This window comes from Apaloderma vittatum, unplaced genomic scaffold, assembly GCF_000703405.1.
Source record: "Apaloderma vittatum isolate BGI_N311 unplaced genomic scaffold, ASM70340v1 scaffold42329, whole genome shotgun sequence".
NCBI classification, from domain to species: domain Eukaryota; kingdom Metazoa; phylum Chordata; class Aves; order Trogoniformes; family Trogonidae; genus Apaloderma; species Apaloderma vittatum.
Window position 1 is genome coordinate 3397 of NW_009735432.1, and position 16142 is coordinate 19538.

Sequence of the window (16142 nt, forward strand, 5' to 3'; positions counted from 1 at the left end):
TATTCAAATAGAAGGAATGGAAAAATCCTCAAAATTCAATCCTGAACATAAATTTTGACATTGTTTTTAATTCTGAGGTTCCTCTAGTTGAAAAGCTTTAAAGGGACTGCAGTTGGACAGAGATGTGAAAGCATTATCTTGAAGACTGTTGTAGACACTTTTTAAATTCTCATAGGCATAATCTTGGTGTTCTCCACTCTTATAGCTCCCCCTGTCTTTTGCTTCTCTAGGAATATGAAGAAAAAACTGGACGAGCTCAGAGACCACTCTCTCCTAAACAGAATGTGAGGAAGAATCTTGACTTTGAACCACTCTCCACTACAGCACTTATTTTAGAGGACAGACCAGCGTAAGTTTTTGGAAGTACCGCAGTGAGGATCTCTCTAAATTGCGGCCAGCAAAGCTTTTCTTACTGTGTGTACTTGATTAACTCTGACTTAAAGAGGCAATTTAAAATTTCAACTAGTTGGTGGGTTTTTTCCAGGCTAGTGAATGTGAAAGTGAGATGATGACGATGAGAAAAATACTCAAACAAAAATAACCTTATTTTATATTAAAAACAATAACTTTGTATGAAAGGTGGTAATTAGGAGAGCAGAGCTCTAGTTTTGAGTAATTCTACCTTGTAAACTCAAATAAGGGATTTTTATTTTCCATGGGAGAAGGCAAGCATAAAAAAAGAAGTTGAGAAGCAAGGATACAGTGTCCTGTTTACACAGAGAAGGACCACACCTCCATAAATAATAAAACAATATAATGATTGTTCTGTGGTGGGTTCAGCATTGCTTTTTAGAGATTGTCAAGTACTTGGTAAGTTGTTTCATGCAAGGAGATTCTTATCTGCAGACTAACTCCATGACAATTTACTAGCAGCTGCTTTACCATGTTTTGATCCTGAATTGCATAAATTCAGTGGTATTTAGTTGATTTATGAATGGTACCCAGCTTTTACGTATTTACAGATTCTAGACAATTGAATCATCATTTCTCTTGTCTAGTAGGGAAAATTGCTCTGGACAACAGTGCTATCCTCTGACACTTTTCAAAGAATCTCATTAAATGTTACACAATTTGCATACTTTTTATTTTAACCTTTTAGGCTCTAAGCAAGTTATTTTTTATTTTCTATGGCAAAAAGGTTTAAGACTTCTAGAAGAAAAATGCAGTGAGATTTTTTCCAAAATGGCTACTCCTGTTTTTGCATTCACTTTAAGGTTTTGAGTAAAACTTTTCTGTGAAAAATCAATAAATATTCCATAGTCCATCTAGCTGGAACTGCAGAAAGGATTAGTTAAAGGTGGTTAATAAGTACTAAATATCAGCTCACATATATGGTGATATCATTTAGAGATAGAACAAATAAGTTAGTGAAACTTGCATTGTTTTGTCTGGTTTTCTTTTTTAAACTCCCTACCTTGCACCGTTTCTAAAGACTTGTATTTTAAAAAGATACTGGTCAATTTACATTTATGAGGCTGGAAAAAGGGTAGATTGTTCTCTGTGGTTAACAAAGACACTAATGTGAAAACTGGCTTTCCTTGTTCTTTTTAACAATCTGGATTTAAAAGAAACAGGCATGTATCACACGGCTGTGCATACTTTACAAGTAGTATGATTATGTAAATGCTAAAGCTTACTACTGTTAATGGTGACTGCAGTGATGGCCAGCAACTCCCCTGTGTGTGACACCTTACAGGACTGTGAAAGTGAATTTTTGAATATCTTTTTTATTAACTGAAGATGCAAACTAGCAATTCAATGTAGCATTCTCCAATACAGAAAAATACTAGTCACTTCCTGTTCTGATGTTTTGGTGATGTGTAGTTGTATGGGATGAGTAGTGGTTACGTTAATTACAAATATCATTAGCTTAAAGTTCATGTGGGCTGACGTATGGGCATGTGTATTTGTGTGGCAGAGAAGTTACCAGTCCAGGCTTTAATTGCAAATCGAAGGGCCTGCATTGATGTTCATAACTGGAGAATATAGAAGATGACTCCAGTGCTGCTTGTTACTGTAGAAGCAAGGGTGAAGTATTAAGCCTTTAAAATAGAAATGGGGTCCCAGAGAGCAAAGAAGAAAAAGAAAGCTGTTGTAGGGAGTCATCACTGCATGGGGAATGTAAGCTGTGGGTATAACCTAATCGAAGCGCACAGTAAGAGTCTGGTCTTGTATCTTATCTGTAGGGATCAGTTTAAATCAAAACTACCAGCTTGGTATATACCAGTATATTTCCTTTATTTATGAAAATCGGCCTATGGGCTCAGTTGATTTAATAATAAAAATGCTGAAATTACCAAACATAAGGAAATTATTCAGCGTATTTTGTGTGTAAAAGTAGTCGTAGCTGGTCAGTGTTTTTCCCTTCTCTTCTGCTGACTCTGGCAAAAAAAATTCTTTCCAAGGATCTGTTGCTCTGCTATTTGGTCAAAATATTTTGACAAGAAGTAATATATGCTTTTCTTTTAGAAGTGTCTAGAATTTTCTTTAGACAGGCATGCCAACTTTAAATACTGATTATTATAATATTTTTAATTTAAGGAACCTCCCTGCAAAACCAGCAGAAGAAGCTCAGAAACACAGACAACAGTACGAAGAAATGGTAGTTCAAGCAAAAAAAAGAGGTGATGGAATTTCTTGTCTTTAGAGGGGTGTTTCTAAACCTGAAATGTACTTGTGTCTGTTACTCTGTAATGTGAGGGATCTGTATGTCCCCTCAAAGAGAGGTGAATCCAGAGATATATATAGTTATGTTCATTTGATAATCTGTCTCCCACTTAGAATTTACAGCTTTCCCAAGATTTCTTGTCTGACGGCGTTCACAAAAGTGTCTCAGTAACACTGCACAATGCACATCAGGTAGACCTGAAAGTAGTGATTTTCTTCTGCTGACATTTTTGATAATCTGGGTCTTCTAGTTAAAAACAAGCATTGCCATAGTAGGAAATTTGGTCTCATAGAAGTTTTGTGTCTAGTGAGAGCTACTGGAAATACTTTTCTTCTAGCTGGCCAGACCCCTGAGCCGTGTGACACAGCAAAAAGGATTTGCTCACTTTCTGCACTTGATGTATTAGTAAACATATCCTTTTGTGGTTTGGAATCTCACACACCTACCCTAGCAGTGAAGGTCTGACTTCATGTGACTCCCGTGACAGTCCATCCATTTAATGTGTAGTAGTTTCTCATTCTTTCTTTGCACGTAGAATAGATAGTTTGGGAGAAATGGGATGATGCTGAGGTTAGGGGCCAGATGCTTGTGCTCTCTTCACTGGACTGGAGTATGTCGTTCTGCCCAAATAAGTACCATGACAAACCCATTTTCCCTAAAGCCACTCAGATGAACAGCTTTGCAGAGTAATGTATTGTGCAGAGGTCAGGAAAGCAAAGCGTGTAAACACCTTTTTTTTTTTTTTTTGTGAGAGAAAAGTTTGATACCTTCACTTAGGCAGGTTTACAAAGAGCTTGTATTAAAGCTGCAAGTACTGTGAGGCAGTTGGTGCAGTTCTGCTCAGGCACAGCCTCTGGTGGGTTTTAAAGTGGACCCATCAGGTTGTGTGTGCTCGTTCCAAGGACCTAGTTCATGGTATCGCTGTTCTCAGTTCGTTTTCCTTCTAGGTCAGTATCCTCCCACGTTGTAGACAGTGCATGTGTGTCTGTACATGTGTCCTGTATTTCCACTGTGCTGCTGTAAAGAGTGTCTGCCTGGATTTGTTAAATTGCATGTCTAACAATTTTGTTGGTGGAAAAAATAGTAGTTGATGATGCAAGAAATACTGAGTGTTAATGCAAAAATGTAAAATGTGTTTAAACTAAATGTGAGAAGTTTTCTTTTTAATGAAGTGAAGGTTCCAGTAAAAATATATATATATAAACACACATATATATTTGTGCTCTATGACGTTTAGATTAACCATGTGTTAAGTAGCATCAAAAATGTGGCTCTTGTGATTTCCTGACAATATACCTAAATACGTGTAAGAGTGAAACCAGAATGCAAAATCTGCATTATTTTAGCTGGTAAGGGGTTGGGCTTTATTGGGAAATAATCTGACCTGGCCTACTAGGTGGGGCTTTTGGCTGTCGGAGATGATAATTCCAAGTTAGTAATGTGGTTAGATTTGAAGGGTCAAAGGAGCCATGTATTATCCAGCTCTCTTTGTTCCATACATCAAAAATGAGCCTTATGCATAGTTCTACTTTGATCTTTATTCATGTTTGACATCACTGTTTGGCTTACTGTATTTTTAGAATTTTAGCTGTCCACTGTACATTTAGGTGAATGTAGTGAGTTTTTACATGGCTGTACAGCCATGGCTGGCTAACTTTTAAGTGTTTAGTTTCTGATTTTAGTAACTTAAAAAGGAAATCACTTTTCCGCAGAGCTTAAGGAAGCCCAGAAGAGAAAGAAGCAACTGGAAGAACGCTGTAAACTGGAAGACAGCATTGGCAATGCTGTTTTAACTTGGAACAATGAAATCTTGCCCAACTGGGAAACTATGTAAGACAGTATGTTATACTGAGTTTTAATTAAAATTGCTGAGTGTGTATCCTGAAGAGAAGTTGCAGAGTTAGCAAGTATAATTTTAAATAGTCTTGAAATCTTTTGTTTGAAAGTCACTTTTGGACACCTACAAAGAAAATGAGCAACATAGATTTTGTTATTTCAACAAGGTGGCTGGAAGTGATGTCGTTCTATTTTTTGTTATTTGTCTTTAATGGAGCTTCAGGGTAATCAGAAACTGAAACACTGAGAGGTGGTATGTGGTAGAGGATGTAAAAACAAAAACTATAATGTGCGATCACCATGCATTTATCAGAAGTGAGCTTTCCTTGATTGCTTGAACTGTTGCTGTTGCTATATCAAGATGTGGATTGAAGTAAGTGTATGGTCTTATGAAGCCTCTTTAATTACAGAGTGGTATACCTGCTGGGATAATCAAGTGATGGAAAAGTAAAATAGGGAAAAAAAAAAAGCTAAAAGATTTCCTACAAAGACACAGCACAGGCAGTTGGTAAGCTACCTTGGCTGTCTAGTTTTTCATGGACTTTACTAGTCATCTTAAAAAAACCAGCCGCACCATCCCCTGAATATAACCACCACCAAAACATAAACCAGCCTCCACAGCACTCACAGTTGCCATTTGCTTTATCATGGAATTCAGTTGTCCTGAGAATATATATTAAAAAGTATGGTCAGAATTTGTTGGAAAATGCATTTCTGAATAACTGAAGTAATAAATTAAGTACAAGCAAATTGTAGATTTACGTATCTGTGTTTGAAGATGCATCTGTTAGAGCTGCTGTAAAAATAAGGACACCTTTTCCCGTATTGATGTATAAATCTGGAAGTTCCCCAGTGTATTCACTATTTTACATTTTAGTTCAGAAACTCCTTTTAGATAAATGGGTAGTTGTGTTTCTTGTCACTACCACGGACTTTCATCGGTACAGAGATGCTCTCGTGCTCTTCCTTCTGGGCTCTGAGATTGATGAACATCAGCTGCAGCCATTTCAAAGCCTGTGTTCTGTTAAAATATGTTTCATGCTGCCACCTGAAAGTTATTACTTGTTACATCTTTGTGCATTTTTCTGAAGGGTTATTGCTGCAAAGCTGTGTGGGAAACTGTGTGTCTCATTTGCACAGCAGGGTGATGACAGAGGGGAGAGCGTAGGCTTCCATGAGTCGTTTCTGTATTTCATCTTGCATGGAGATGTCCAGTCTTCAGCATAGGCAGTGACATGGGGGTGGATTTCCTTTTCATTTGCTTATTTCTGCCCCCTGTGATTCTGGCTGCTCAGCTGTGCTTGCAGATTACAGCTACTGCGATTACGACGCTGCTGTCAAGCCGTTGATTTGGAACAGGGAATCTTTCCTTTACAGTTCAAAGCAAGAATGGGAATGTGCAAATCGTGTTTGAGTTCTTGGCCTGTTGGTGTTCGTTTTGGTTTGGAACCTTTCAGCAGTGGTGGGAGGAGACATTTGCAATTCGGCTGGCAATGAAATATTTCTTAGAATAATGTGTTTTACTTCTAACAGGTCTTGTTCCCGTAAAGTTCGAGAGCTGTGGTGGCAGGGCATTCCACCAAGTGTGAGAGGCAAAGTCTGGAGCCTGGCAATTGGCAACGAGTTAAACATCACCCATGGTGAGACTGGTGTTCTGTCTGCATTGGCGTACAAAGATAAATAGTAAGGGAGCAGTCTCGTAGTTATTGTGGTGTATCAGAACATGAGTGTGAGGAGATGTTGTCTAGTTATGGGGGTTTTGTGGTGCTTTAACGTGTTCTGTTCAAAAATACAACGTCTCTTGTAGCAGCTCTAGGACTGCGGCTGTGGATAGTTTCTGATTCTTGCTATCGCTGTGTCTTGCTGTGTTAGATGGAGATGGTCAAGAGTTAATGGCTCAAGAATTTTTTCTTTTTGAAACTTAGAATTATTAATTTTGTAATACCTACAAATATGCATATAGTGTGCTTCCTTTGATTTAGAGCAAGACATTAGAGTGAGAGATTAAGATCCTTGGGAAAATTTGTACTTAGGTTTGTGTGTGCGTTTGTGAAAATGGAAATAGCATGCTACTTCAGAGTACAGAGGAACAGAGCTCCGAAAGACTGACATGTGTAATTCATTCCAATGTGGAAATGTGGTGAACTGTGTATACTCCTGCAGTATTGTGCTGCTTTTCTGTGCTCGGCTTAGCTACCTCGGGTGTAGTTCTTAGGTGGAATTTTCTAGATTTACCCCACTTACCCAGTCAGATTAGAATTTTGAACGTCAGGGCTCTGTAGGAAGAATAAATGCTTGAACCCAAAACGCACCTTGTGCCTAGATTACCTTGCCTGTTTACTTAGTCTTGAGTTACAGGTTGATGGACCAAGTCTTTCAGAGCCGTCACCTACTTAGAGGTTCCACTGCTATGTTAGAGATTCTGTTCCTTGTAATGCTTGGGGCAGCGTTGCTCCTACAGGAGGCAGTACCTGACAGTGGACTTGATCATATACAAATAGTGAACCTGGTTTTCTCTGGCTTTTTTTTTTTTTTTTTAACAGAACTGTTTGATATTTGCTTGGCTCGTGCCAAAGAGAAATGGCGATCACGTAGCACAGGAGGGACTGAAGTAGAATGTGAAGGTATGCTTTTTCATGAGTGATTATACTGTGTTACAGAATAAGAGATTTTGTAAAAATGTTCCTTAAAGGGAGATTATAGATTCTTTAAAAAATTCAGCTGTAAAGATGCGTCTGGTAAGAAGAAAACTGCTTCTTGTGGAAGCAAGAAATAGCTGTATTCTTTGTTCTCAGTGAAACTATGGTCTCATATAAAACACATTTGTTCATTTCTCTTAATAAATTATCTCTAGGTACGGTTCTTATTTAAGACTGTTTTGTGGAAAACCTAGGAAAATTTGGGGATTATAATTTGAATTGCAAAACTAAAAGCACATCGCGTCTGTAGTATTTGAATTGAAAGGAGAAAATTGCATTTTAGTCTCTTTATTGCAGCATTGAGCCAATCTCTTGGGTATGTTTCAGAGAGTAGCAATTTATTTTTGCAGACGAAGTGGTTTGAGATTTGCTAATTGTTTGGAAGAGTTCTCTCTTTTTGAGAGAGTGTAGAACTACGTGCAGATGCTAGAAATTGCCTTTGGTAAGTAATTGTGCTGAACAGAAGAAGGAGAATGTGCATACTGACATTCATCAACAGAAAAATATTTTTGACTGGAAATGCCCTAATTGTTCTCTTAACATTGTATCTTAAGATGACTTCTAGTATGGTTCCAGCTTCCTCTTGCACTTTATTTTTTGGAGTATAGGTGCTCATGTGACTGCTGTAAGCGCTGGCTAGTGACAAAGGGACAACTCTTGTTTTGTGATTGCTCAATAAGTAGTGGTAGGTAATTCCCAACTATACTTAACAGACACAATAAAACTTTTTGATACTAGAAGGAAAACGAATGCTGTAGAAATTCAGATGTGTTTCAGTTATGGAGAGCATGTTCAGGTGACAGTGGTCGAGATAGGTGGCATCCATCAAATGCTGCAGCTTTAGGACTGCTCTCTCCCACCACAACATTTCCACAGAGGCAGCTGCTTGAGGAGTTGCTGGGAAGCCTTCTTGTGGGCAAGGGGTCACAGGTTAACCAGCTTGTGTCTGTCTAATGATTGATCAGCAGATAAAGCGCTGGCCCTGTGGCTTTCCCTGCATCACTTCAAAACATACTGAGGGTCAGCGTGCGCTGTGGGGTTGCTTTGAGTCAGCATATCCTTGCCTCTTAGCCTGTGCTGAGGTCAGAGAATGGTCCTGTCTATACCAGGATTCCCTTGCGTTTGCACTGAAATAAATGAACTGTGCAGGAGCGAACCTTACTAGGGGCAAGGGTTAAAAGCATACAGTGATCTGTGTAATAAATGCAGTAACTTTGACTTTTTAGATGCTGGATTTTCTGCAGCTGACAGAGAAGCAAGCTTGGAGTTAATAAAACTGGATATCTCAAGAACGTTTCCTAATCTTTGTATATTCCAGCAAGTAAGTAATGTTAACTTTTGACTTCTCAGAGAAATTAAATTTACGTAGTCTTGTTTTTCACTTGGTCGAAACAGCCTGTTGAATTCTGCTACTGAAGGAGTAGGCATCTTGAGAGGAAAAAAGTTCCCAAAGATTTTGGAAAACTATAAATAAACTAGAAAAGAGTAACCTAAAGGTACTCTGCACTTGAAAGAGGCAAAAAACCCCAATTTGCATCCAGCCTAGTTCATGCTGGTTTCTGTGTGATAAAGCGATGCAGGCCAGTGAATCAGTGCTGCTGGGTTGCAAATACACGGTCGAGAGAGCACAGCTCATGCAAGCAGGATTTGGTGGCGTTTTTTTGGTCCATGCAAGACTAACTTAACTTCTGTGGTTTTGGTGTATTTTAGTGTCACATTGGTATTTTCCCATTCTATGCACAAATTTCAGCCCTATGAAAAGCTTAGATTGTGATAAATCAACATTTTGGGGTGAAAAACTTTTCCCTTTGGCAGTTTTCAGCCAGTTACAGTACTTAGTGTAAGATGTGGCAGCTGTTAATAGTGAACAGTGTGAAATTCTTTGTAGCTCTACCTTTCATTCCTGATATACTTTCTCAGTGTTATGAGATATTGTTTTAACTATTTTCTGCTTTCTTGATATTATTGTCAAAGTGCTGCTAAGCTGTAAGGAATCTCTTAGGCTTACATTTCTCTTGTAGAAGGATTTAATATGTAATGGATATATTGGATCAACTGTATGCATTTGTAATAAATATGGAGGACTGTTTCCTGATTTTTAAAGCCAATATTATTTTGAAAAACTTGGTGCTATTCAAAGCTGCATGAGAAGATAATCTGTCCTTCGTGAGAAGTAATAGATACTGACTGTAGCACTGAAAGATTTTTAGCATGTTTGTTACATATTGTCTTGTTTTTGTTTAATTATAGGGTGGTCCTTACCATGACACGTTGCACAGTATTTTAGGAGCCTATACTTGTTACAGACCCGATGTAGGCTATGTAAGTGAAGAATTATTTTTTTCAGGGGTGAGGAGGGAGGGTTGTGTTAATCAGTCCTTTGTAGACCAGTATTAAAGGATTTTGTGAATACCTGTGGGGTTTCTGTGTGCTTACTTCTATCCCAGTACGTGCTCGAGAAGGGCATATAATGGTTCTGTTGCTAGTTTTATAAGATTTTTAACAGGTTAAGTAATTGAAAAGCTCAAAAGTACATTGTAGCGCTTGAAAATTGGAGTCAGAAGGTGATGTTAAGTAGGTCCTTTGAAGTACGTGCTGTTCTTAATGGCAGTCTTGCTGAGACTCTTCTGCTGAGTATCTTGCTGCTCTTGATACACATTTCTTTGCCTTAGCACTATGTATGAGCTTCTGGAACAGCCTTTTAAGCAATGCCTATTGAGGCTACGTGAGCTCCCTCACAGTATTTAACAGAGTAATTATGAGAGGACTGAGTGGATTTCAGATACTTCATTTAGTCTTTTTTTTCCACAGAGCAAGGAGAGAGAGAGATATATAGGAGCTTATTCTTTATTTGGGAGCAGTTGTTTTAGAGAAAGCAAATGCAGGAAGATAATGTTCCTGTTCTGTGAGTAGCATGCCATGCTTGGCAAAAGCTGCTGAATGTGACTGCTGGGAAGCCGAAGAGCAGCTGAGGTGATGTGTTTCCCTTGGCATGGAACCTGTTGTGGTGTTGGGAAAGAACTTGTTCCTCAGGTTCGAAGGAAGGACTGTCACACCTTGCTCCGCGTGACACTGCAGTGGCAGCACTGCATCTTCTGAGCAAGCTTTGCCCAGATTCAGCATTGATCCCGTAGCATGGGAAAATGCAACAGCATCATGAGCTTACGGTAAATAAAACACGAGCCTTATCTTAAAACGGTTCTGCTTGTCAAACGAGTCATTGCAGTTGTCCATAGCTGCTGGTAATGGTTTGAAAAAGGGAAGAACAGGCTTTGTCTCTAGTGCCCTAGTCCAACTCTTCACAAATAATGGTGTATATATATGACCCATCCCTAGGAGAAGAGGGTCTACTTAGAAGCAGCTTGTTCTTCAAAAAAATATTCTGGGTATTTAAAAGTGCCATCAGCCTAGCCTGTCTTAGGAGTTTTAAGAGTCTTTGAAAGAAAGTAACATGGGGTTCATTAACTTCCATGCTTTGAATGTACAGTACTGAAGGGTCATATGGGTTAAAAAAATGTGCTTTTCTGAACGTTTCATGAAATCCAGCAGCTTTAGCAGGTGCCTTAGACAATGAACAAAACCAGAGAGTATTCTTGGAAGAATACAGTTACTGATAAATGGTAACACTTCTCCTTTATTCAGGTACAGGGCATGTCATTCATAGCAGCGGTATTGATCTTGAACTTGGATACTGCAGATGCCTTCATTGCCTTTTCTAATCTTTTGAATAAACCCTGTCAGATGGCATTTTTCCGTGTGGACCATGGCCTTGTAAGTATGCAAGAAAAGTGGTATGTTGTAGATATGCATAGAGAAGGTTTAAAAAAATAAATTGATGGGCTCAGTAGTTTGGAGAGTAAGTCAGAATTTATTCTAAATCAACATGCTCAATAAACAAAAAAACACCAATACACACCTCCTCAAAAAAACCCTCAACAAACCAGAACCCACCCTACTAACCTTTTTGAACAGGCAAGTGAATAAAATTGTTAAGCAGCTGTCCTGTGTTGCTCAGAAACGAGTTACGAGAATATTATTGTAGGTGGTTTTCAAATTGAGCACTGTAGTTGAAAGCTGAAAACACTTAGAAGTGTCTTGAAGGTGCTTTTTGTACAAACTGAGAGGTTGCTGAGATTAGATGGTGGCAGGTGGTATTTCTCATCTCTTATTGTAGCAGCTCTGTTTGAAAAGGAGCCTGTGAGAATCAGGTAATCACTCTCCAGTTTTCAGTGGGAGGTGGTTGCCTGATTCCCTTTGGAGTCTCTAGAATTCCTTGTTAGCATGTACACTGGGCCACTTGTATACCATGGCAAAAGAATACAGATGTCCTGAAATGTGTTCGGAGTTCACTTTAAAAAGTATCTTTTGTAAAATATATGGCATTCTCTATTTCTTTCTCAGTTACTTGCCTTTTAACTCTGTGAGAATAGAATCTGCTTCTCAAGAGTTCAAATAGAAGAAACAAAGCGAGGGTATGGGTGACATCAACAACAATCACTTTTGTTACTTACACAGTAGGGATTCTTACCCTGTGCTGCTGGAAAAGCAGTAGGGAATTCTCTGTTGCAGCCCCTGACTCTCATCAGTTGTTAATGCCCGCGGGGGAGATGTACCACAGCACAGGCAGCATTGCTAGAAGCAAATCGGTCATCTCTGTTACTGTGATTGAAAAAAGAGGATATGCTCATGCATTCAGTGTGTAAATACAGTTCTTTTGAGGATAATTTTGGAATTAAGTTTACTAGAATAAGCTTTATTTTTTTTAAGCTGAAATAATGATTTTGGGTGTGTTCTTGGATAGTGCCTTTCAGTTCGATTAACATGGCTAAATAGAGGCTACATGGTAAATGGTTGTTTATGGAAGAGTAGAGATGGTAATACATGAAACAGTGTTAACATAGCATGAAAGTACAAAGCCATGACTAACATCACAAGGAAAACTTTGTACCTAATATTTCAAACTAGTGACACACAGGGGCGCAGTTTTGGCTTCCGGTTAATATACTGACCTGCTGTCCACCCTCATCTTTTTCTGTACCTTTACAGTTAAATGACCAAATGCTGATTTATCTTAACATGTAATACATTAAAAAACAAATGAAACCAACGTAACTCAGTTGTTGAAATGATAGTAAGTTGTATTGATTTGTCTTGCCTTCTTTGTTGGTTGCATCTTTGTTAAGCTAGGAATGTTTTTAATTAGTACTAAGTAAATTGTCTTGTTGAATGTTGACGTGATCAAGATAAATGCCTGGACTTCTATTGCATTTCTAACGGAGCTGCCTCCCTTACTACCAGGAGCTGTGATAGTAGCAGTTATGTCTAAGACCCCTTCTCTAAAGTCCTTTTGAAGTGCTTCAGTAGAAGTCTCTTGCTCTGGTGCTAGCATGTAAACATACTCACAGATCTCATGTGATGCTTGGATTTCATGCATTTAAAAATCTGTGTTGGGAATCTGTTTCACTTCTACAGTTCTCTAAAGTGGGTTTCTAGACTTCTGGCATCATGTTTGCCAGGAAGCTGTTTCTCAGAAACTGACAATTCTGAGATTTTATGTAACTTCATATGTTTGTTTCTGTAACAAACACCCATCTCTGATTGACTTTTAAGCCTTATGCTCTTAGTGACTACCAGACTCAATTTTTTATTTGACACTGCTAATGAAAGTAGTCTACCGTTTGTCACTTCATTCAGATGAAATGGGAATAAATTTTTTAAGGGCATATAAAAACGGGGGAGAAGTTTCTCATTCTTTAAAAGGATTTCAGATTAAAGGCTCCAGAAGACGCCGCTTATCCCTTTACATTTATCCCTATGCATTGCATACATAGCGTGTACATATGCTTATCCCTATACATTTAAACCTATTAATAATGCAACTAACTGCTTTTTTTTCTCTCCACTGTATTTTCCCAGATGTTGACTTACTTTGCCGCATTTGAAGTATTCTTTGAAGAAAATCTGCCAAAGTTATTTGCTCACTTCAAAAAAAATAACTTAACTCCAGACATCTATCTTATTGATTGGTAAGACATTGAAAGTATAGTTACTAATGTGCATACTAGCGTGTAGCTCCATGTCACTGTTCATGACAGAAGCTGAAGTGCTCTTATCTAGTTTAGTATTCTTTTAAGATAAAGGCTTTTACCTTTTGTTACTTAAGTTTTCAACCCAGATAATTTCTATGTACTTATGTGATGTTAACATTTGCCTAACCTTTATTAGTGTACTTGTGTTGAGTTTGAAGTTTATTTTGAAATAAAACTGCATGGCACTGTTCAGCCATGTTTAGTGCGTATTTGGCTTGATCTTCTGAGAAAGTCTATTAGTTTTAATACTGCGTGTGTGGGTGTGCACCAGAGATGTATGTCCCAGAAGTATTCCTAGTCTGGCGTTTGAAATGTATGGTTTGTTGTCCTGCACAGGACAGGAAAAAGAGTAAAAACATTTGTCCATACAACAGAAAGCTAGAAGCTACAGAAGAGCAAAGACCTAAGCTTCTAGCAGGATGAGCTCATGGCTCTTGGGCAGTATCTTACTCGTGTTAGCGTGGAGTCCCAGATCCTGTTTAGAGGATCTCAGTACAGGTTGTTTAAAAACCGATCTTGACACAGTCCAATTACATAGCTTAAGGGTATTAGCATGTTTTTAATTACTGTAGTTATTCCACTTAATATCTTTATTGGGTGAAACTGCCTTCCCTCTTATGTCTGGTAATAATTAGAACCGTTTTCCTTAGAGAGGAAAAAACATAAGGATCTTAACTGCACTCCTGCCAAATTTCGGTGTGGTATAAGGCACTCCAAATTGAAAGTTTGCATTTGTGCCTGTTAGACTTTGGTTTGGGGCAGCTAAAATGTCTCTTCTCATGGCAATCTGGACTTGCTTCGGTGTATCTATGCCTTTTTCATACTGGGAAGCTCAGAGCTGGCTACTCAGTGCCGAGTACTGGAATGATCTGCCTTGGCCTGCTGGCAGTGCTGTTCTAATGGAGCCCAGGAGTTTGTGAATATTTGTTGCTGCAAAGATGCACTGGTGGCTTACGTTCAACTTGCTGTCTGCCGGGACCTCCATGTCCTTTTCTGCAAAGGTGTTCTGCAGCCTGTTGGCTTCCCACATGTACTGGTGCCTGGGCTTATTTCCTGCCGGGGAGCAGGTCTTGACGTTTCCCTTTGCTGAACTTCATGAGATACGTGTCAGCTGTTTTCCTTGATGTCTCAGGGTATCTGTGGAGTGGAATATCAGCCGCTCTTCTCAGTTTTGTATCACCTGCAAACTTGCTGACAGTACAGTCTGACCTATCATCTAAGTCCTTAATGAAGACATTTGAAAGTATTAGATGGATATCAAACCCTGGAGTACTCTACCAGTGGGTTGGCTTGGAGCTGTACTTCATGCCACTAATAACAACCTTCTGAGCTTGGCAGCTCCGGCTAGTTTTTAGTCCATCTCATTTTCTCTTTATCTCGTTCATACTTCCTCAGTTCATCAACAAGGATTTTATGGAATGCTGTGTTGGAAATGTTGCTAACATCAAGATGAACAACATCTGTTACTATCCCCTCATCCACTCAGCCAGTTATCTCATTGTAGAAGGCAATTGGATTGGTCAGGTGTGATTTTTCTTTCGTAAATGCATACTGGCTACTCCCAATCGTCTTTTTTCCCATCATATGTTTTGAAATGATCTGCAGGAATATTTATTCCTTTACTTTCCTAGAGATGGAGGTGAGACGGATGAGCCTGTAGTTCCCTGGATCCTGCTTCTTGATTTATTTTCACATCTGCAGGACCCCCCTTGATCACTGGGATCTTTCTAAAATGATTGAGAGTGGTGTCACAAGGACAGCACAGTTTCCCTGGTGCTCACTTCTGTATCTCACAAGGTCGCACGCACTCATATGCACCCAGTTTGTTTAAATGTTTCCCTGGCATCATCCTCCTCCACTTGGGGTAGGACTTCCTTGCATGAGGCTTTCCCACTGGCCTGGAGGGCCTGGGATTCCTGAAGACAAGTCTCAGTAAAGGCTGAGGTGAAGAAGGCAGTGTCTGCCACAGCCATTTGCATGTACTTTGTCACCACGTTCCCTGCCCTGTTTAGCAGTGGCCTCATGTTTTTCCGAGTTGTCTTCTGCTGATGTAGGGAAAGCCCTTTTTGCCCTTGGCATCTTTTGACAGAATCAGCCCCAGGGGGACTTTGGGTTTTGTAGCCCCTTCCCTGTGTACTCAGTGTCTCTGCATTTCTCCGGGGTCATCTGCCCCTCCTTCAGCCTCTTCTGTGCTTCCTTTTTGTATGTGAGTTCTGTCAGGAGGTTCTTGTTAACTCATACAAGCCTCTTGCTGCCTTTGCGTGAATTCCTTGATTTTCATGTGCCCTTTGCAGAGGACAGTGTAACATCAGCTTTGTTTGCTTGGCTTTTACGCTGGGGTTAAATTTTAGTGCAACACGAGTAGGGGAAACGAGGGGATGTGTAAGGGATAGGAGAAGCACCATGGGAAGGACTTCTGTGACTGAAGGCTGAGGATATTAAATTGAACTAGATGTATGCACAGAGCAGGAAGATGCTAAAAAAATACTGGAATTTGGGGAGAGGGAAAGGAAGAGAGCAGAGGCTAGTATGTTCAATGATAAGAGGAAAGATGTAGAAGTGTATTGCCTCACACAATGTTGTGAAAAGCCTGTATGTGCAGGAAGCAATTGAATAAAAGGGATGTCAGAATAGGAAGACTGTACATGTGCTGGAGAACAACTGGATAGACAACATTAAAATCACCAGGTTATCAGCTTTTTAATGGATTACCAGTCTAATATGATGCTGTTTTCAGTAAAGTGAGACTAAACAGAGTGCAGGCATGTTACTATCATGCTGTCTTTGAGCTCTACATCGTAAAGAAGAAACGTTGAAGAACAACACAAAAAATTGGAGATTTAGAAAGAG

At 39.3% G+C, this 16142-nt stretch overlaps 1 protein-coding gene across 1 annotated transcript in view; it reads left to right on the forward strand.

Moving 5' to 3' along the window:
- The first annotated feature begins 209 nt into the window (after positions 1–209).
- Positions 210–16142, forward strand: part of TBC1D14 (TBC1 domain family, member 14) — a 25763-nt gene continuing 9830 nt past the window's right edge. Inside the window, exons 1-9 of the mRNA XM_009876565.1 lie at positions 210–349; positions 2542–2624; positions 4381–4498; positions 6038–6144; positions 7048–7128; positions 8430–8524; positions 9454–9525; positions 10846–10974; positions 13120–13229. Of these exons, the coding sequence (XP_009874867.1) occupies positions 2600–2624; positions 4381–4498; positions 6038–6144; positions 7048–7128; positions 8430–8524; positions 9454–9525; positions 10846–10974; positions 13120–13229 (737 nt within the window). The 5' untranslated portion in view covers positions 210–349; positions 2542–2599. The remainder of the gene's footprint in view (positions 350–2541; positions 2625–4380; positions 4499–6037; positions 6145–7047; positions 7129–8429; positions 8525–9453; positions 9526–10845; positions 10975–13119; positions 13230–16142) is intronic.